At 42.9% G+C, this 23,226-nt stretch overlaps 1 protein-coding gene across 3 annotated transcripts in view; it reads left to right on the forward strand.

The window, feature by feature from the left end:
• The first annotated feature begins 6,348 nt into the window (after positions 1-6,348).
• LOC146190936 (cytochrome P450 3A14-like) overlaps positions 6,349-23,226 on the forward strand; it is a 37,225-nt gene continuing 20,347 nt past the window's right edge. For 2 of the 3 annotated variants that reach the window (XM_084599866.1, XM_084599867.1), the window contains exons 1-2: positions 6,349-6,420; positions 20,543-20,639. In XM_084599866.1, coding sequence (XP_084455992.1) covers positions 6,362-6,420; positions 20,543-20,639 — 156 coding nt within the window. In that variant the 5' untranslated portion in view covers positions 6,349-6,361. Of the gene's footprint in view, positions 6,421-20,542; positions 20,640-21,673; positions 21,736-23,226 lie in introns of those variants that run through there. The other variant, XM_084599868.1, reaches the window with a different exon arrangement.

The following is a 23,226-nucleotide window of genomic DNA, read 5'->3' on the forward strand; positions in this document are numbered from 1 at the left end:
GACATCAAGCGCAGTGCAAGGTGAAATAAACTTACAAATGTTTTTCACAATAATTACACTTTGAATTATCAAATTTTACATCCAAGAGGGACTTAGGTGATGGAAAACGCCGTTGCGGAGGGCACTGAAAATGTTTACCACGAGAGGTTCGTATGACGTGGAATGATGCAGGGCACAGGCGTCTTGCTTTTCGCCTCCATCGAAAAGCGACCGCACTGGCAGAAATTGAACCCTCTTCCCTGGGTTCAGGATTCGAGCGCCTTAACCACTTAGCACCACACCGGAGCTTTCGCACAGTGATAGTAAAAGAGGTTCAAACATAGAAAAGTTCTAGGAGTTAGACGTGTTACTTTCACAATATATTTCTATTTTAACAGTAACGACTGAAAGAAAAGAAATACCCTTCCTCAAGAACTTGACGCTAACAGAGCTGGTATTGGAAGGTCACAATCATAGACAAGCAATGAGAACCGAAACAGGGGAAATTTTAGTATGTACTACTTGGTTGTGGTGGCTGAGTGGCTAGAGCAGTGTACTGCAGAGCCCGACGACGCTGGTTTGATCACAGCAGTAGCGGCCACATTTTCATGGATGCGAAATACAAGAGGCCTTATACTTTGTCATGCTTGAGCACGGTAATAAATCTCAGACTGTCAAAATTACGTAGACCTACATTACGGCTTCATTCATTGTTCATGTCGTTTTTTGGGCGTAACACAGCATATGCTTTAACAAAGGAAGCAGTGACTCACACAAAGGTATACATTTCCCTTCTATTCGTGTGTTTTCATCGGCTTTTTTTATAAGCGACTCTATGATCAGACACCTGTATTAGTAATTTCCTAAAGATTCAAAACTGCGCAAGAAAGGCGGGACGAATAAAGAGACACGAGAACACACAGAGAGCACTGTCTGTGCGTGTATTGGTGTTTCTTTAGTTGTCCCGCCATCGTTTTTTTTTTTTTCACAGGTTTGAATTTTCTGGTCTGCAACTATGAAAACCGACTAGCCCAATTCCATGTCTTACTTGAGTGTTTGCTATCTCTGTCGCATGTTTTGCCGAACAATATACGCTTTTGACCAAATGCATGATAGTAGGGAATTCTTGTAACCATCCTTGTGCACAAATTCCAGCTGAAAATTGATTTTTTGTTAGATACCGCATTTTCCTGGGTGTACGTCGCACCTTTGTATAAGTGGAACATTCCTCCAAGGGCAATTTTTGCGACAAACACACACACACACACACACACACACACACACACACACACACACACACACACACACACACACACACACACACACACACACACACACACACACACACACACACACACACACACACACACACACACACACACACACACACACACACACACACACACACACACACACACACACACACACACACACACACACACACACACACACACACACACACACACACACACACACACAATATATATATATATATATATATATATATATATATATATATATATATATATATATATATATATCGCACTGGTGTAAAACGCACCCGTTCACTCTGTAGAAAACTCATTGAGGATCACGTTGTGAGAAAGTGCGACGAAACTATATGTTTGCAGCGGCTGCCGCGTTTGCCGGTATCGCCTGATGTGCTCACACAAGTGCACGTAGCGTCCAATGTCTGAACAGGACTTTTTCAGAAATGTTTTTTATATATACAGATGGGGCCCATATGCACTTAAAGATGGCATTTAGGCAAAACCAAGTTGGAGAAAAAAGAGGGAGAAGTAAAAGGAGAAGGGGCCGGTGTGGAGAGGGGAAATATGCAACGCCTGATCGTCATGGTTTATTGGTCATGGCCACACTCGCGGCTTTGTGCCAGTCCCGTACAATTTTTTCGCTAACCCCTAAATGTCTTCCTGCGGCCCAGTAGCCATGTTCCTCGCCAATTAAGCTGCACACAGCTTGTTTATTTTGCGTCGTAGTGTTTTCGGCTCGCGAGCGACGCCATGGTTAGCGAGAAATAAGAAAAGATGCGACATGTATGAAGCAAGCATAGAGACGGTGGTGGCAAAAAACTTCTTTATTGGTATGAAGCCCAAAAGTAAAGAACATTACTTAGCGTTGCGGGCGACCTTCGGGATACCGGTTTCGAGGTTTAGGCCGAGAAGCCGCTACAGCAACCAATACAATGAAGATTTCGTGGCGGACGGAAATGACGCGAACGGGAATGGCTCGAAAATTACAGCTCGTTACTAGCAAGCAACCATATTTAAAGGAACAACTCATTTTCCTTCCTTAGAAATAAACTGTCTATAAAAATGTATGATCTCCATTTAGTTTTTGCCAGACAATTTGATGCTCCTTTTGACTTCTTTTCAAATGCAGTTACTGCGCATGGCAAAAGATAGCGTGCAGCTGTGGCGCGTAAATTTCTGGCTCGTGTGCAAGCCCGCACGCCCTACCCGATATTTTGCAATGTAAAAATTGTAAATTGTTGGGCTTAACGTCCCGAAGTGACATATAGGCTATGAGCGACGTCGTAGTTGTGTGCTTCGGATTTATTTCGATGACCAGGATCTCTGAAATTACGGCAGCGCACAGCCATCTTTTCGGGCTTCGACCCAAGTGTGGGCCGCGCACGCTGATGAAATTTTTTACTGGACTCAAATCGTTTGCCTTGCTAAATATTTAAACATCACTTGTTCTACAATTGTACTGTCAATCTCCTGTGAGTGTTACCACTTTTCATTTTATATTTCACTTATTTCTCGTTTTGCGTCCTTTACTCTACCCCTCAAATCATTTTTTTATGCAAGTATGCCTAAAAAAAAATTCTCTGCTGCCCAATTCGTGGCCGCTCCCCCTCTGTGGGTATGTGCCATAAGTTATTTTGACAACAACAACAAGAACAACAACAACAACAACAACAACAACAACAACAACAACAACAACAACAACAACAACAACAACAACAACAACACGTCCCCTAGAAGTCAGCACCGATAAAGGCTGGTTATCGAGATGCAAAATTTTGTTAAATATTTAATTGCTTGAAAAAACGATATTTCTGGGATTATCGATGGACAGTCAGTGATTTCGGAAAATATGAAACGCATGGCTTAAAAATCAATATGGCGCAAAACTTGGGCGAGTTGGAAAGCATTTGAAATCATACTTACTAGCGCTTCTTTACCACACAAGGAACATATTACAAAGAAGGATCAGTCCTGTTTATATGTGTTCCTTCTTCTTTTTAATGTCCCTTGTGTGTTAAAGAAGCGCTAGCATATATGATTTCAAAACGCTTGAAAATCGTCGATTTAATTGCATAAACATTCGAGCATCAATAATGGCTACAGGTTTATGAGGATTCACAGTCAGGCTTGCGTCGTGAGCCACGTCCGCAATTCATGTCATATGGGCAAATTAGTTGTACCAGTATTAATTACTGCTTGTACGGTGCTGGTGTAGTACGTTACTAACGCCACTACCTTTTCGCTTCCGAGGATTTTAGTCACTACGCTTATCTCGCCAGCAACGCATACCTCAAGTTGACAATTTGCTTTTTTTTTTTTTTTTCAACTGGAATAACGCATTATAATTGATTCAGTAAGAAACGGGCGCAGTTCTTCGCCTCTGTAATTTACCGAGTCGACTATTTTGCTTATGGCTTTTACTGTTTGCTCCACTGACGTGCAGATTTCCTTCATGTCGAGTCAAAATTTCTTACAAGACTACAGATACTTTGTCAAATGTGTCGCTATAGAAAATTCATGCTCTGCTTCACAGTATTTGCTTGCTGCTCGTGTTTTTTTTTTTTTTTTTTTTTGCACCAGTGGCACCATCACAACACAAGGAAATGCTTCCAGAGCTTTAACAGCGGGCTAATTTTTCTCAATATTTGCAACATTACAGTACGCTATTCAACTGTAATGTACTCGAGTACCATTTTTATTTTATTTAATTGTAAACGTCCGCATCGGAATCGTAAACGTCCACATCGGAAACGTCCTCGAAAATTTGCGACATGGCAGCACAAATATACCCCGCTCGAAACTTTTGATAGCCTTCCCGAAAAGAAGAAATGCAGGACTCAATCAAGTCCCAAGAAAGCTTGTTATGCTATTTTGTTTGATCAGGTCTTGAGGTAAAGTACTAATTTTGATTCCTCGAGCACAACGTTGCTAATTTGTGTGACCAGCTTTCAGCCCACTTCTTTGAGGCGCGAATGGCTGAGAGATGCTGTCTTAACAGGCGATGACATATAGGCGCTCGGCTATAGAGCCTGGGGACCAAGGTTCAATTCCGGACTTTCGGCCGCATTTCGATGAAGGTTAGGTGCAAAGATCCAGCGTGCTGTCGGATATCAGTGCACGTTGAAGGCTTTTATGTATTTGAAATTAATCGGAGCTCTCCATTAAGACGCCCGATTTCTTTAATCGCTTGAAGACGGTAAACCCTATAAAAACTTAAAAGCAGGCGACGACGATTTTTTTTTTTTTTCACGGATAAAAAAGCTGAAGGACATTGAAGACGCCTACGGGGAAGCCAGCTCGCTGGAAGAGCCCTTTCTAATTTCAAGCAGAGCTTCGTGCATTTTAGGAGCATATAAACGTATGAATGCAATGAGGAGGCATGCGTTGAGAATCCTTAAGGCCTGGCTTGAAGATATTGGTGTGCGATCAAAATAAGGTGCACTAGGTTCACAGAATCACAAAGACATATTTTACTGACCTTCCGTTATCTTTGTAACACGGTTCATACAACTAACAGTCTATGCGACCCCTTTTTTGCTGTAAGTCACAGCAATTGTGTATCGAGGGCACAGACAGCGTGCCCAGTGTAGTGAATGCAATCACTGTCCTTGTGCACAAATCATACAAACGCAAAAGCACGTCAGAGATCAGCTGCACCGCACACGTCAGAAAAGACGCGAGCGGGGCATGTAGTCGCTTGTTGCTCCTACAGAGTGTCTTAATTATAGGGCGCCCTGATAGCCGGTTTTGTACCAAAACATCAAAGGTATGTTCCCGGCGCGGCTGCTCTTTGATTTGTTCAACATATGATTCAGTCATATCGATGAAGAGGTAAACAAAAAACACAGAACAATCTAGATAATGTCGCAAACAGCTACCAGAACGGGCTGGAACATTGTGGAAAGACACCCGAGTGGCCGGAACCTTCGAGACAGATCTCGGCGCATCTTGCGCTACAACGAAACTGATAAAGGTGTGACTCGCGACATCGAGCATTAACAAACAAAGATTACGGAACTGATACGCGGTCCAGAATCAGAGTGATAAGCCTGTATGCCGGCGGCTGTTAAAAAACAACAAATACAGTTTTGAAGATTTCGCCGCAATATACAAAGACGGGCTTACTGATTGTACCGATTTGCAAACTCCACATAGGACTAACGCAGCATAATCTGGACATCTGATTTTTTGCAACACGGTCGTTAACAGACTGCCTCGCCACTCTAATGGACTGTCAAGCCAGCAAAACAAGTCATCGATGGAGATGCTTGCGGGGCAACGCGGACAACCACACAGCGTACGTGCCATCTGCTAGCCGCAAGAAATCTGACACGTCTTATTAATGGGCTTGACGCCGAGTTTTATGAGTAAAAATACTGCGTGTCAAGGTCTTTCAACTCAAGGATATTTATAGTTTATTTAAGTCATGCGTTTCCGTGTTCCCTTGTGTGAAGTTGATGACTTTGCCCAAGGGGCGCAGCTTACGACTGTAACCTAATCTTATCAACCGATTAACGCTAGCTGTTGTCGGGCATTAGTGTGTGTTGCGACTACGACTGTAGAAATCTAATCCATGCAGTACCGAACTCTGCACTACACCAGGGCATGAGATGAATATCAACAAGATTGAAAACTGCGCATCACACAAGCATTCTTTGTATTTCGAAACACGACCACCACGGCAGCTGGTCTGATCTAACGACCTAGGGCGCAGCAGCCATCGCAGCGGGTAGCCGCTATGAATAATGAAGTTAACTTTAGCAAATGCTCTAAAGCTTGAAATCGTTTTTATTTTCTGGAAAAGTATACCAGAAATGGTTGACCAAATCCGAGTTCTGCACGTGTACATGTAGACTTCGCAATATGAAGATTGCCGCCTCCTCAGCACGCTTGTATTTCATTAGATAAAGAATAGGAAACGATGGCAACACTCGAGGTGTTGCAAGCGCATATTCGGCACAAGAGTGAACGTTCGTCGCGGAACAGATATGGCGGCGGCGCGTGGGGCAATCAGTGCCTTGCAAGGGCATCTTCCTCCTCACCTGGAGCGAATAAAACCAACGCCGCCGCTTGGCAAAGATTTTCGTTCGGCCGCGGGGACTCATTCGAACATGTTTGTCACCGGCGTGCTCCTGCTCCTCTCCACGGTACTGCTGGCGTCCCTGTTCATGTAAGTCAAGGGCAACCTGGCGGCGCTTTGGGTCGTTGTGCTGCGTAGAAAGAGACTGAAAGTTAGCAGTAAGATAAAATGCTTGCATTGAGGTCAGTGGCACGGATGTGTAGGATAGTGCGTCTGCATCGATGCGTTTCTAGCAGCGTTCCCCTCTTCTATAATCAACGAACTGTTCAGGAAAAGCCGAAAGAAGGAGTGAAAAATGTAAATGTGTTGTTACACCTGAAGTTTCAGCGAACAAAATTCTTGATGATAGAGATCTTACAGTACTCAAAAAAAAAAAAAAAGAAAAGGAGTTCAGGACAAAATTTTTGTCAGGGTGGACGTAAGGTTCTGTAAAAAATCTGAATAGAAAGCTTGCTTATTTAACACATTAGACGATAACTGCCAAAGGGGATTTCTTTGTCGTGGAAAAGATGATGCCAGACTAGTGTTTGAAGCAAAGAAAAGTAAATCTTCTATTTATAAACTCTTACAAGCTACGGGATCCGTTATTTTTGTTCGTAAAGAGCGGAACTGGGCGTTTAGACGCGCACGGAGCTCATTGGAAATGCAACGTTCGCTGAAGGCGTGTTACAGCCTTACGGCGACTATTGCGAACTGCATGCGTTCTTGTGCCGTGTCGCGTACAGTCCTCTACTGACCAGATTGGATCGTTTCGAGCCAGCTGTTATAAAGGATCGTCTACAACTTCTGAATTGAGCTATTGTTCTTGAATCTAATAATTAGTTAATAAGAAAGTATTTAGCGAAACATAGACACACACAAGAAAGAGAATACCATGAGCACTTGCTACAACAGTTAATTCAGGGGAAAGCAGCCTACGTATAAAGCCTCCTCGGCCGATGCCTGATGATATAAAAAAAACAGGTTTGAGCTGTGTCAGTGACACGTGGATTTTATTTTATGAGACTGAAAACAAATTTATCTCACTCTTACATTGATAAGATTGGAGCTGTTTTCATTTTGCCTTGTACGCGTGCGCATCATCAGCTTTGCATGTCGGTTGCTGCCCTTGAATAAACAGTTGTAGTGAGCACCCGTGGTGCCCTTCTTCTTGTGTGTGTCTGTGTTACGCTAAAAACCCTATTGTGTCTGAAAACCAAATATCTCTGCAGTAAACTCTCCTAAAATATTTAATATGTTGGGGAACTAGTCTTTTCAAATAGTTAAACTGTGGAGAGCGAGAATACTGCAGTAGAATAATACTTCCAAACGCATTCAGCTTGTTTCACTGGCTTGGCACCAGTCCGTATTTTTTAAAGAGATCGAGGATACAAGTATTTGGAACGCTTGGCATACTACACGTTTATTGCACACAGACATTACACGTAGGAATTCAGCAATAAATTGGATGGTCGTGGGCTGGCTTCCACTTGCGATATTTGGTGACGTAACGCATGTCAAGGGATTATAGAGTGAGCGAGCGAGTGAGTGAGGAAAGACATATCCCAAAATGGAACGGGGTAGTGGGGGAGTGAGGGAAGTCCTACGCTGGGTAGGCCTCCGCTACCTTCTAAAACCAATCCAAAAAAATGTTCTAAAGATCAGACGCTGGTCTGCTCAGGGCAACCTACCACTGCTCCTTTGAATGAATATGGAGCGATTTTGGTGGGGGCGGAAGGGAAAGCGGGCAAACACAAGCGCACATGATGTGGTCGAGGTTGAATCAGGTTGAAATTACAAGCACAAGAGATATTACAAGATATTACAATTACAAGCTCAAGCGAGCTGGGTCGATGAGACAGCGGAAGGCAAGAGTGGGAAGTGTTCGGGACTGAATCTAATTATATAACTTCTGGGTAACGAGAGGTTTTGCGGTGTGCAGATAGCTGCACAATGCGACCGAGGCGGCAATGACGTTCGGCGCAATCCATGGTCTGCGCCCCGACAGTGAGACCTCGGGCGCAGGCGTGAGCCACCTCGTTACCAGCTCGGCCTGCGTGTACAGGGGTGGAAAGAAAAGTGAACGATTGGGTTTAAGGTCGTTTCAGGAGGGGAACCAAGGCTGGGCGGAATATTTTATCCGCGCCTGTATTATCAAATGCTTATTTAGAATCGCTCACAATGGTGGTGATATCGGGAGTTGTCAGAACAAGACCGAGGGCCGTCTCTTCCGCGCCTCTTCTGAATAGTAAGCGAATATGGTGGCAGTCGTATTAAGACGGCTGCTGGAGTCAATGGATGAAAGGCATATGAAGGGTTGAAAGAATATTACTCGGCATCCACATAGAGCATGTCCGTGTCATTGGAAAGTTATTTTTGAAGGGCTTTCACCGTTTTTGACGTAGTTGTGGATGGTGGACAGGGGGCGTATGTTATTGCGTAAGTGGAATGTGTAGGTGATAGTGAATATGGTAGGAGATATTGCGTTCGGGTTGTAAAGATCTGCACATTTATCAGTAGGAAAACCATTTGAGTTTGTTTCCCCCTCTTGCCTTTTTGGACAAACCTGCATGCAACAAGGGCTTTTTGAGAGCTGTACGCCAGTGTATTACTTGCTAATATCATTTTGAACTCAAGATACGCAAGTAAACAAACTGCCAATGGTAAACCCCTCAACCGTGGAGAAAATAAGGAATGTTTCAAGCGTACGCATATTGCTGGTATATAACGGTTTTATGTACCGGTAATGAGTTCTTATGCTGGTTATTCACTAGCAAAAGGAGCGCTAAGTGGTACCACTCTCTGGTTTTGCTTTTCCTCTCTGTTCACGCTACACTTATGTTTGCTATAGTTCAGTTTCACTCACTTGCTTATCATTTTAATTTTAGTGCTCGCCTATCACTTCGCAGCAGGTCCGAAATATCCTGGGACCAGTTTGAACTGTAAGGGTTTTGTTATATGATAATGTACTGTTGTGCACATGTTAGTTGGGAAGGGTCTAAGTATGTGATGCGTTTACAGCGAGCAGTTAAAGCTGCCATAATTAAAAACTAAATGCAGGCGTTTTTTCAATTATTTTTGAGGCAACTGCAAAAGATTGTAAGACACATTTTAATGAACCTGATGATCAAAATGGCTTGTGCTTCCGATGAGCAGAGAAAGCTGGCGTCTGATTTTTATCCCGCGCTCACAATAAATTATAAGAAACATAGAAAACTAATTTGATCTGGTACTAAATAATTCCCAGTTGAAAAATATTTATCTAGAGAGCTGTGCAGAAATACGACTGGATATTGTGTTGTTTTACCTAAACAACTTACTTTTCTGCAGCTGTGTAGTCTTTTTTTAGGCTCTGTACCTTTGTTTCGGTAGAACTTTCTTCTAGTATGTAGTTCTATTGTACATGTCTGTGATAGGTACAAAAATTCTTCTGTTTTAATGCAGAAATATTTGTTGCATAAAAGCTCCGTGTCACAAACTGCCATTTTACGTGAACTAATCCGGTCATCAGAGAAAGATTACAAGCTCTGCAGCTGCCACTCATGACATCTTGGCATCTTCTTTCACATGGATGACTGCAATCGTCCAGGATGAGGTGCGCCTGGCAGCGCAGCCGAAACAAGTACCAAACTCCCGTCCGCTTGATGTGATACCTACGTACGCATCTCTCATCTTCAGGCATCCGGCTCGGATGTGAACACCACGACTCGAGCAGTACGACCGCTTAGTCTTGTCCGGGGGCCTGATTCTCCAGCCTATCGGCGGCTACGGAGGAGTGAAGTGTCGTGTGCACCCGGCCGCCATACCCTCTGCAACCGCTATACGTTAATCGGGTCATCTTTACATGGTGTGCTCGCACCGTTGAGCGCGGCCTGTGCGGCTTCGAGTCCAACGACTCTAGCCCTTACAACGACGAACGGCAACTTGAGATAGAATCTCAATCTGTCGGCCCGCTAGAACACTGTGATATACGATCGCCGCAATTCTCGATCTCCTTCTCTGCGCTTCCATTTCCCAAGCAATCTCTGAGCAGTCATCTATCGTGTTCGGCGTTCTCCCAGTTCAAGCAAGGAAAATTAATTCTAGCTGCCACTGGAAGTAAAGCCGCTGAAGTCAAGATAGCTGAGATTCCTCGCCGCTACTACGCAGATACGAATATGTTTCACAAAGGCAGAGTATGTAGCGAAGCGACATCATCCAAAGCGCTACCTCCGATTTGTGTTTGACAATTGACCGCGCTGACGCGATTGTTGATGCCTGTGCACGCTATTCAGTGATCAGCCCCACCCTCGCATAAGAGCTGAACAAAGGTTTGATGCTATGGTTGAGGCCTATTATTCGTACGGCTAGAAATCACCTGATTACCTCAGCGGGAAGGTGCTCAGCGTGAATCGGCATTCGTGGATTCAATACGTCGAGGAATTTGTAGTCTTGTGCGAGTGTTGCGACGGTTCGAGAGATTTGATCCTGGGCCTCGGCATTCTGCAGGCGAACAGCACGGGTCACATTTTAGAGGAAACAAATCGTGGCGCGCACTAACAGAGAAGATCCAGGAATCAATACTCTACCGATTGTCGATGCGTACGGTGAGCCAGCTAAGAACGATGCAGGAGAAGAAGAAGAGTTACTCACACAATACAACTTCTTGTTCTGCGTCTTTCTTTGCTGGTTCATATCTGTATGCATTATGAACCAACTTACCCATCAATTTGCGCTCCTTAGCGTATGGTCGAACAACGACCACATGATTTCATCTCGGCCAAGTATCTAGATTCTAGTGCGGAACAAGTTTGTCTGAGACTAAGAAGGTATCGCTGATACTTTTCGCAGCTGATCGAGAAGAGAGTAGCTGTGGCATGTTGTCCTGCCCAACTGCATGACAGCTGTACGACTGTTTTTCTGACGAATTTCACCAATGAGATTCAGCACCTTGGCAAGAGAACGGCTGTCGCTATTCTCCGCTATGTGGATTGATTGCCGAATTTGTGCTCAGTGGAGACGAATCCTCCCTACGAGGCTGCACCACCCCGCACCCTTCATAAGGTCAAAATCAACCCGGGCTTATATTTTGTTCTGAAAAATCTTTCTTCTCTGCTAACTGATTTTAAAGATTGCTTTTGACCACATCGAAGGTTGTACATGCTCCTGTAGTCAATCATCGCATCATCACCGACACTGCCACGCCATCCGTTTTCCAGCGTCCATGCCGCGTATCGCGTAAAGAACATAAGGACATTAAAACGCAGGTGCACGAAATTCTTGCACCCAGCCGTCCAGAGGGTCGTGGGTGGGCCGGTGATCCTTGTTAAAGATAACACAGTGCTTTTGTGTTCATTGCAGAAAACTGAAAAACTTTAGCTATGCTAATGGTCTGGTTAGTTCACACAAACTGTCGATCAATCGTTGGCCAATGTGTCATCTGCCAACCGCCATCTGCCAGCAGCATGCTTGTGATTTCGCGCTCATGTCGCCGACAACAGCGACGCGAGATTACCTGCAGAATAAGCCTATAAAACTTTCGCTTTAACTTATTTAGAATGCCCTAGCGAATTCTTGGAAACTTGAAAAGGATAGCCAATCCGCCTTACGAAGGCATTACTAGTGCAATGTTGTGGAGAATCTCCCTTGCCAGGTTAGCAAGTTAGGATACGACCGTTCAATAATTGAAACGATAATCTGAGTATTTAGTCCCTAATTCTTGCTTTAATTATTTTGTAAAGTGCTAGTTTCAGTCATTTTCTTTGAAATCACTCAAGCGCAGTTTAGCTTTTAAGCATTTTATGTAGCCCGTGTTCCTTGCAAAAATTAGCGCATGTTAAACTCCACTCAAACCAATTAAGATGCGCGAAGCACTGTTTGGTATAATTTTACATGGTTTTGTTTGGCGGTTTAGCACTGAGAAACTGACAATTATTTGAAAAAATGTGCCTACCCTGGAATTTTTTCAGGAAATGAAAGGTGCATTGTCTGTCTGACTTATCGGTGGGCACCTCGTACAATTAACGGCGTAAAGTTCTAAGTAATATCTCTGTAAAAAGTTTAGAGCCCCGGATAATTGCTTCTGGACCGTGTGGTGACAATCTTTTAGTATTAGTAGAAGTCAGTTCCATTAAAAACTGTTAGACGCAAAATCATCCTATGTTTAGGATATTTGTACCACTTTGAATACATTACGAACCATCCGATGTCGCTCCGAAGCAAACCCCTGGGCTCTAAACTCTTGGCAAAGCCTCTACATACGTATTCCGTTCAAATACCTATAGCAAACTAACTTCCAACATGGCAGATGGATGCAAAATGGGATGTGGGGTGGTATTGCACCACCCTCAACACTGTCCTCCAAAACAGAGTTTTCCGCCATCGAAGATTGATATAGAGCGTTACCTCAGGGTGCTCTGCCGTTGATGGCAAGATAATGTGCATTAGATGCATCTTCGTTATAAAGGAGGTTACATGTTCCTCGTATCCGATATTACGTGGTATGCATTCATCTTCTTTATAACTGAGGTTGCGTGTTTGTTATATGCGTGATCACATGGCATGCATGTTCGTTATAACCCAGGTTGCATGTTCGGTATATCCGAGATCATGCGTGCATATTTATTACAACAAATTTCACATGCTGGTATGTCCTTGGTCACGTGGTACGTGTGCATCTTCGTTCTATCCCAGGTCGTGTATTCGTTATATCCGAGGTCAAAGGTCGATCCAGGAATGACACGGAACTCGCAAAGAAACGCAGTACAGTTAACGCTCTAAAGCGGTTGCGTCACACTTTTTATGCTACATTACGTGATACCAAGCAAAGCAGCAATGTGGACTTGTTGGTTTACAATTTCAAGACTTTTCGCGCTACGTTATACACAGACGCCCAAGAAAGCAGGAACCACGTACACAAGACAAGTGCGATTGGAATTGGAATTACGTGATATGTTTGGTATCACAGCGCCCGTCAATCATAGGATAATTAAGGCGTTTGAGATGTGAAGCCGCGCTGAGCAGCCAGGTGAAGGAAAGCTATAGCCCTCCAGCTAAAAATAACGGCTGATTGTGGATTCACATTTCGAGAACACCCACAACAAGAGCGGCCGAAGATGCGACATGTTAAGCAGCCAGTAAACGTGGCCGACACTTGTTTGTGGATAAGTTCCTCTGTGAGGCGTCCCATAAGGGTCTATACCTTGTCAACAAAGTGTTTTGCGCTAAAATTTACTGTTTTTTACTTTTCTGGTCAGTCAATTTCTTTTTTGCTGCAGTGGTTCGGGGGACGAGGTTTGACTTAAAGAGTTCGGGCTAGTTTACAATCTCTTGTGCACACTACAAGCGTTCCTGACATGCAGCTCCAGCTTTTACTGTGTTATACCACGAAGTGAAGAAATTTTTTTCGTCGCCATTGGCATAGCGTCGATTTAAAAAGCTAGTTCTCATTGCTACGGTTTCTCTCTCGTCGGTGCGGTTGACTGCCCTCCCTGCATTAGTGGGAAGTTTGATAAGACACCTTCAGTGCGTGGTCTGTATTTATAGCTTGAAGATACATTTAACAGTCTGCTCTCGGGACCTTCCTGGTGTTCGCCCGATAGCGCAGTGCAAATTCTCGGGTGGCGACCGTAGCGGTCGTTACCTCGGAGTGGCTATCAGGCATAGTCGCCTTCTTTGAAGATGTACTGCAACGCCTGATAAGATGCGACCTCACCAAACGAAAGTTACTTATGCTGCATTCAGACCTTGGGAGCTTCTCTTTCAGTTTTCCTGTTTAATGCTGCATCTCCTTTTCCTCCACCCTGTCTCGCAGACGAAGAGTAATCTGTTTCAGTTTATGGAAGAAGTGCGTTTTATTTTTGTGCAATCTGCACGAGAGCTTGGGGGGGTCGGTGTGGGTACTGAACGTGGAACATATGATAATACAACATGTACATGTAATACAACATATACAATACAACATGTATGATAGATAGTTTCTTTGATCGAATGCAGCAGTAGCTTGCACAGTGCTGCGACAGCCTGTGAAAGAGTTCATATATATGGTAGCCATAAATATTAAATATCCGTTCTAAACAGTATAGCACGCACTGATCTGTGTAATTTTCGGGGCTCGTTCCTTGACCAGAGTTTTTAGTTTTATCAATTTCACTATTCTGAAAGCCTTTACAGACTTTAATTCAAGCGTCAAAGCAGGAGTAAAAATAGGTAGCTGCGGCGTGCAATTAAACACAGCAGCGCAGCAGAAATGGTGTTCGCCAAAGAAACTGTTCGGGGCATGGTTTCCGGTTGCAGACTTGCTTCGGTTACATGTCTTGAGCGCCAGATGCAACTGTAAGCTGGATTGAGCGAGTTGTAGTGGTTTCATAGTTAGAATTCAGCTTAAAAAATCTAAGCCGGAAACATATTGCGTAGTATGTCATCTTCCCTTCTCAAGCTCGCAGTAAAGACCTCTTCAAAAGTCACGTGCATAGTCAGTTTGTGCTAAATTCTTACTTCAGAGCCGGATGGATACCTTGGCATACATTTACCCAAAACAAGCTTAAGTCAGTAGTTGAGGATTGTATGTGCATATATAGGTTTGATATACTGTAAATACAAATAAATGATGCGCATGACAACAAGGCAACGTACTTTGGCCAAAATAGCGCAATCAATCAAAAGTATTTTAGCACGCGATAAACGAAAAATACGGTGATAGAAGAAGCTAAAAAGGTTCCTACTACTATTCGTTCATATGACGCCTGATGCGCACTGCACTAGGCAATAATGATGATGTTTCTTAAATGTAATGTCACTGTACCAACGAAATTGCATAACAGAACTGAAAGCCGACTGACGCATGTAACCAGATAACACCTCGAAGCAACCTGAAAGCATGAGCACGAAAAACTCGCAAAATGACACTAAGTGAGCCTATATATTCAAACCCAAGGTCGCACTCAGAGTTTGCAGCGAGAAATATATGTGTTCTGCACTCGCTGGCGACTTAAAACCTTCAGCACAGAGTTAAGTAGGAAGCGAAAAGCTTTAAATATCGAGGCTGTAGAAAGTGTCTCTGTAAAGTAACAATTCTATTAATACGTTGTACGCTCGCGTAGCCTTTCCGATGAATAAAAGGGGAGTTGCTCAGCGGCAGATGACAAAAAGTAAGCTGCGTAGCTAAAACTAAAACAAAAACAACCCAACTTGTTGTCAGCTCCCTCTATTGGCCTTTAATGTCTTGATTCCTAGGCAACCCACTAGATGGCCTGGCTAAGCAGCGCGCGTTTAAACGAGATGCGCAGGAGCACTACAAACAGAGGATTATGGATAGAATTAAAGTTTGCGCAATAACGCAAAAAGAAAAAAAAAACACGCTCCAAGAAAAGGAAACTAAATGAATAAAAGCATGCCGCCGACTCTCAATCAACTCAAGTTTTGAGATGATTCACTATAATCACTGCGCGCCCGTCGCAATGAGAAAAACGCGTCGTTTGTTTGTAGCATCTGAGAAGAAATTCTCCGCCTTCCTCGTCCCAATAGACCTCCACTCTCCAGATGTTCTCAGATGCTACCTACCTTCTCACCTACCGCTTCCCAACACCGTCCACTTTTACGCTCCAGGAACTCTATGCACTGTGCAACGAGCCCACTCTCCCCTCTAAAGGCGAAACAGCCAGCCACCAATTTTAGCCCTCGAGAAGGCGTTCGCCCGGTAGAAGTTCAAACAGAAACAAAACCGAAAAATCGACTGCGATATCAAATTTACCGAAGTAGAACAAATTCAGCTGCTTATTTGTTCATTGCACGTGTTTTTTGTTTTGTGTATTCCTCAAGTGAAAATTTCAGGATAGCTTAGCAATCAACCATTAAACGCATAAATTTAATTGTCGTTTCTAGGGTTATTGTACAACATCTTCCGTAAGATGCTGTACGTTGTAATTAATTAAAAAACAATAAGAGATTTTGGTCACATAAACGAGCAGAGTTCGTCCATGGATACGCGTCTTTATATTGAGAACGGGTTTTGCACTGCTATATATAGGAACTGCTTAGTTCGACTTCACAGCAAATATGAATTAGTCGTCTCTTCATCCGATATATGAGAATCCACTGGAATTGATGCAAATAAGTGAAAGAGGTCACTGAAGGTTATAGGTCCCTTTTCCTATTGGCTGATTTAACGTCAGTTGGTCATTAATCCTAATAGATTGGCGGTCCTTAGTCCGACAGAATACACTCGCAAGCGTCGAAATTGAAATCATTTTAAGAACACCTTCTTATACATGAAAGTGATAGAAGCGCATCGAGTAAGACTGAGACTATGGGCAGGTCAAAGTGAACAATGGTTGAAAGTTTCCTGTATATATACCTCTGACCAACCTATTTACATGTGAACGCTCGTTACTTTTATAGTGGCTTGATGAAAGGACAATGGACCCCCTCATGTTTGCATAAGAAACGTATAGCGCAGAAAAGCTTCCCCCCGTGTCTTATTCTAAATATAGTGACGTTACGCCGTCTTTCGCTCGCGAAGCACGGTGAGGCCTGCTAGAGCCACACGCCGAAAAGTATCAAAATGCAAAATATCCCAATAAGACTTTTTATAGACTTTTTTTATTGCCTCAGGGCGGACAGGAATTTGCAAAAAGTAAAACAAAAAGTAAAGGGGGACGGGGGCGGAGGAATAGTTCTGCCCTGAAAGCTAAGTTGGGAACGCCCATCTTTCCCTTTTAACCACGCCTTTAACTAATCGAATGTTTTCTTATTTTATTTTTTCTCACGGTCTAATATTTTTTCATTCCCGTTTATTCCCTTAATAGAAAATGAGAGTCACCACCACGTCATAAACAATTCTCATTGTGCGTTTGCGCCATACAGACGCCAAGGAAGGAGAAACAACTTCTTTCACGGGGCATCCCAGGAGGCACAAACCGTCGGCCCAATATTTTTACTATATTGGCACCGCACTTCTTTTATGTTGGGCCGAACATTGCCAACACAGTACCAATATTCAGAGTACCATTGGTTCGTACCACGTGCACCTCGTTTATCTAGCAAGGGACCAAGACTGTATCTCTCCGGCGCTGTGACTTGGAGATTATTCATATGGGCGACACGTAAGACTCCGCCGTGGACAGCTCCGATTGCAACAGAAAAGTAGCCCGTACGTGCCCGCCTTCGATCAGGTTTCGATCAACGCGACCTCGACCATAAGCTGTTCACATATGCCAGCCGGACTGCATGCTTCGTTCGTATAGCGTCTCGTTTTGCTACTAGGGGATCAAATCTCAAGCTACTTTAGAGAACTCCGCAAATGAAAGGGGAACACTTCTTTTCTGTGCCTCAAGCCATTTGCAGCAGTTTCTCGCATTGCTTCTCTGCCCACGAACTATTCATCTTAAAACATCAGTCATTTCAAGTCATAAGAAGTTGAAGTATCTGAAATTGGAACTAAATGTGGTTTCTCGCCCCTGATTTCGCGCCTATATGAGCTAGGTATTGACATTTGAACGAGTGCAGCAAAACAAAACATCGAGAAGAGCAGAGAAAGCTTGAGAAGGCGGCGTCCAAGATCATGGCGCCATGCCACAGTCTTGGAGGCGCTTCAACACAGAACAGATTTTGATTTCGTCTCTCTCTTTCCTCTATAACAGGATTCTTTTGCTCATTGCGCTTGCATGTTCCGCGCCCACATGATGAGAAGAACCAACCCCTTTTGCAGGCGAGTTAACACGAGTTGCTGTGCCACGTTTTTAGCGCGACCTGATAGTGTTTACTTGGGATCGGTACGACTGTGTAGTTCTTGCTCTTTTTTCCTGAGGGAAACTCTTTACTCAAGTGCGTTAAAGTTCGTGTACACGCCACATGTAGAGTGAACGCAGTCTACTTTTTGTCTACTTGTAATGCGCACCAGAAAAGTTGTTTAGTTAATAAATGACAGGGCTGCGTTTAAGGTATCATTCTCAACAAAAAGCCGGAGTCTGCTTTACTGGCTTTGGCGACGGCGCTGGGAGCGAAATTCGCGGGAAAGCCTCTGGCAGGTAGTATCTGACAGGTGCCATCACCGGGTACTCACTTATGGTTGGTTATGTGACATCACAAACCATGGATGAATTAAGGGGAGAAGTTGGCTAGACAGTATGAAAGAGAAACGAACAGTGGTTAAGGGACAGCCTCAATTCGCAAGCCAAGCCAATGGTTTGACAAGGGGTACACGTCTTTGTCTGCACACAGCGATCGTCACTGGCAGGGTTTATATACGCATTTGCTTCAGAAGGAAAGTGAGGGATGAGGGAGGGAAAGGAACAGTACAAGGATAAAAAAAAATTGATATGAAAGTATGTTCTTCCATTCCTTCATTATTTTACTTCTTGCCCTGCTCCTTTTGTACCCACACCCTATCTCTCCTTTGTTCTTCTGAAGCAAAAGCATATATAAACCCTGAAAGTGGTGATCGCGGTGACCACACAAGTCTTTTTTTTTTTTTTTTGTTGAAACTTAAGCTTGGTTTGCGAATTGAGGCTCCCTCTCGAGCATTGTTTGAAAGTTCTTCTTCCGCATCACAAGACCATAGGACCTGGCGTAGTTAAATGATTCCATGTCCAGGAGCTCATTCAAGATGGTGATCGAGCCCTTCATCGCCCACAGAGGCATGTTTGTTCGGCTTCAATAAAGTGTGGATTTATGTCAATATCATGTGATCCTTCACATAAAGTTGTAGCTTACGACTTTATGTTAATGACTATGTGAAAGATAATAAAGGCACAGTTAGAAGATTAGTGATAAAGCGGTAATGTGCATGATGAAAACAAGGGAAAGTGATGCATTTATTATAAAAAGGAGCTTTATTGCAATGTCGGTACGAAATGACTCTGGTACGCTGCTGCAGTTGGCTGATGTCATGGCATTTGCATACGGTATTCAACGGCTTAACAAAAACACCTCTTGAAGGCCTTACAGAGACTGTCTTCAAATATACCAAATATCTGTTCGCTCGAAACAATTTCCCCTCTTCGACATGGGAAACGGTTTGCAAGTAAGCTGGATGGGATGTAACTGAGGATGTTGCATAATTCCTTCTATATTGAATCAACCAATCAGATGGCCCTTCCTATATTGTCTCCTTCAGTTTTATAAACTTTATTATTTAGTGAATAATGTATTTGTTATAAACACTGGTCTTCATTTCTAGTCCCAAGCAGGAGTGAAAAACTTACCTATGAAATGTAAGGATGAAAACATACAATATTCAACAGCATACAAAACACAAATTCAATTTGTAAAGGAGTGTTCCAGTTCGCCGACGAAGTCTTCAGACTGACACACATATTTTGCAGGGAATTCCAACAATCGATCGCTTTAGGTAAGAAACAATATTTAAATGTGTTTGTTCTGGAAGAGATATGTGCAAGTGAGTGTTCGAGAAGATTACAAGTTCTCCTTACGAAAGAAGGTTTAATGCACCATTGAAGTCTGAGTTTGATTCTACCTGCCAAGCTGTTGTAGAAACATTTTAGTCGTTTCAGGTTCCTACGTGTTTCACGTGTCTCAATGTTATTTTTTATACATTAACTGTCATGGAGAGTCGTATCCTTTATATATTTCATTCATACACATTACAGCTTTCCTGTTCAATCTTTCAACCTTCAACATACCTTTCAAACGGGTCCCGCACTGGTGCAACATATTCGAGTAATGGTCATATGAAAGTTCCACAAGCCTATGTCTTTAGGTTTACTGGAACACATTTTTTTTTTGTAAAACCCATAATAACGCTCTGAACAAGGCTTCAAGATTCTCTGGTGAACATGTCTGTGGTACCGATAAAATTAGAAACTAAATGAAAAAAGAAAAAGGAAATCTTGTTATGCGGCGTTTTGTCGATATCATGACACCAAGCTGTCAAAACGTCTTGCTGACGTCTCCACGGCTGGGGTCGCGAAGAACTATTTGGGAGTGAAGTTGAAGAAAAGCAGCAGCAAAGGCTCCTGAAATTTCGGTTCGCGAACAGGTGCCAAGACGTCAACAAAATCTTTTTCATCAGCCAGTGTTTCATATTTATCTCAATTTGCATCATTGACCAGGCGCATTTGTATCATTCTCGACTTCATCATTTTAGCATGTTTGTTTACTCTACACTTATCGGCTACCTGAATTTAATCTGTGATGTTTGTCCATGCTATCTGAAAAAAAAAGCATGTGTTCTCTCTCCGTGTAATTAGCTCATATAAAGAGTTACACAGCCTAAAATAAGACTTTTCTTTGATAGATGGCGTCGCCGGCATTACTCCTACTTCGAGAGACTTGGCATTCCTGGGCCAAAGCCAAACCTAATCTGGGGAAATCTCCGCGAATACCACTCCAAGGTAAGCGTTAAGTTTAATAGTTTCTTAGACGCTTTCGAATCATTTCTATAACGATCAATATTTATTGCAACAAATTCAGGCTTTTATATTTCCCTTAATCTGTACTCTTGAACAAAAATTATCTTAGGCTAATTCCTTAATGCTATTTTATACTTCATATATATTGGACGAGTAGGCAAATTATGACCCTGCTTTCTTAAGTTTCTGTCTACTTTCACATCTGCGCCGAACCACGACGGCACCGAACCATACAGTATTTGCGGACAAAGCACACCTCGATTGATGTCTCTTGAAGAAGCCAAAGCCAAGAATCATACCTAAAAATATGCAAACAGCCATTCATGGAGAGGAATGTATGGAGAAATTCATTTGTACTCTTATATATATGGAACGATTTGCCTCCTCAGACCAATTTGTCTTCTGTTCGCGATTGCCGACTTTGAGTTTGGTGTACTATGCCCGGTGAGCTTGAGAATGGCAGAGGAGATCGGGACGCTAGTTTGAAGCCTTTTTTTTTTATCAGGTTCCAAAAAAGAGTAGGTTTCAAGAGAAGGAAGCACTGAGCAATGAAGGCAGTAAAAGTAGGCGGAGGCGTGCTGGAATTGAGAAAACAAACAATATTTATGGAGATGTCACCTACTAGCTACGTATGCTTCCCCTTATCAGCCCGCCGCCTACGCTTCCTCCAATCGATGGACAAATTTTGCGGAAACCATCGCTTTAGCAAATGGCCATGCTGAGCGAGACACAGTCAGCCGCTCGAGCACACTGAAATGCTAGTTTCGTAACCTCACACCGAGGACAGGAATGAATCACGGCAGCAATGAATTACATGTGCATAATTAACTAAAGTTCTAGGAGAAGATCGTTTGTCCATTACAGCGAGCCCACAGAATTGAACAATATTTCAACACGATTGTGAGATATTGAATCAGTAATTGGAAGGTAACATGATAATTTCCACGTGAGCAGTCTTCCCGGAATAAAAATGTCGTGATCAGAAATTTTTATAACGCCTCCTGTGTTCATTGTCAGCTTTCCTCAGAAAATGGCAAATTGACACTCTACGCGTCATCGGGTGAGTACACGTTCAATGGTAGGTATCAAAACTCTGTTCCTTTATTCTCTTCCTTTTACCCCTCGAACAATAGCATAAAACGGATTGAGGGCAGAGTTATTTGCTATACTTGCTTCCGTCAAGCTCACAAATAACGAGACTCTATAGAGGGCGGTTAATACGCAGGATCTGAATTGATGGTTTCTCATACAGGCGACCAGGTAGCGAGCAAATATCTGGAATTACGAATACTCTGGGACGACTACTGCGGCTTTAGAACAAAACGGGCTCCAGTAGTTCACTACTGTGCATAAATTATGCATTCATAAAATACTGATGATTAGGTCGTCATTATAGTGAATAAAACATGAAACCATTTGTCGTAAAGTAATCTTGACATCATAACAAGACAATTCGGAGCTTGGCAATGCGCTAGCAGAGCTTATTCAGCTTCTCCGAGTGCTTCCTAAATCAACCCAGAGTGCATACTTAAAGGAAGCCAAGCCCTCCAATCAATGAGATGGAGTGATTGCCGCGGCATTGATTTTATTGCATTTTCATAGAGCCAACTATTTGCTTCGGCGATGTCATGCTGGAGGAAATAACCACGACTTTCATGAGGAATGCTTTCATGAGGAATGCTTTCTGCTTCCTTCTTGTGTTATAGGTTACAGTAGTATAAGCATTTTCTCGAAAATACGCTGTAGGCAGGCATCCCACTTTTTCACTTGCTCATTTAGCGCGTACTATATACATAGGTGAGTGAGCTGTAGCCCATAAACATGTTCAAATGTCGGTCAAGCAGGCACCGTATTAAGAGAACAGCATCTAAAAGACGTCCATTTTTTCGTAGCAGAAGATGCATTTTAGATGAAAGGAACAAAATTAAAATCAGGGTTTGAGGCGCAATCTACTGCATGGAATCTGCCACAAGCGCATTTGCTATATCGTAGAGCAGATGGCAGCAGCATCCAATTAAGCCACCGTCACCCTCGTTGAAGCAATGAGAGAAAAGGAACATTTTAAACTCACTTAGAGAAATGCTCTTCATATCAGGCATGACATGACGTTCAGTCTAAATTGAAACAACTGAAAAGTGCCCTGCGAATTATTTTTCCCTCATATTTCATTACCTACCCGTGAATAATATTTCATATCCGTAATATTTCTAGTAAAACGTGACTAGCTTTGGCTACTGTTAACGAAGTTTCCGCTATTGTTCTTGAATTTTGTCCATTTCTTTACAGTGACCAGAGTTGAACTTTTGTCCTCAGTTTTTTGTCCTTTTTGCTCTGTATTGCTGTATATTCCAATATATTTGTTGTATTGCCCCTCCTGCTTGGGCCAACATATTGGCCTGCAGTATGATTAAAGAAATAAATATTGTTACATACATTTCTTGCCCTGTAGATAATGCTCACTTCGACTTTTCGCTCCGTTACTCAAAAAAAAAAAAAAAAACACAACTGTATTCACATAAAAAGGTCTACGATCCTCCTTTTCAACCTGTGTTATTCCTAATGGACATTT

This window comes from Amblyomma maculatum, chromosome 4, assembly GCF_055883805.1.
Source record: "Amblyomma maculatum isolate TAMU_Amacu chromosome 4, ASM5588380v1, whole genome shotgun sequence".
Taxonomy (NCBI): domain Eukaryota; kingdom Metazoa; phylum Arthropoda; class Arachnida; order Ixodida; family Ixodidae; genus Amblyomma; species Amblyomma maculatum.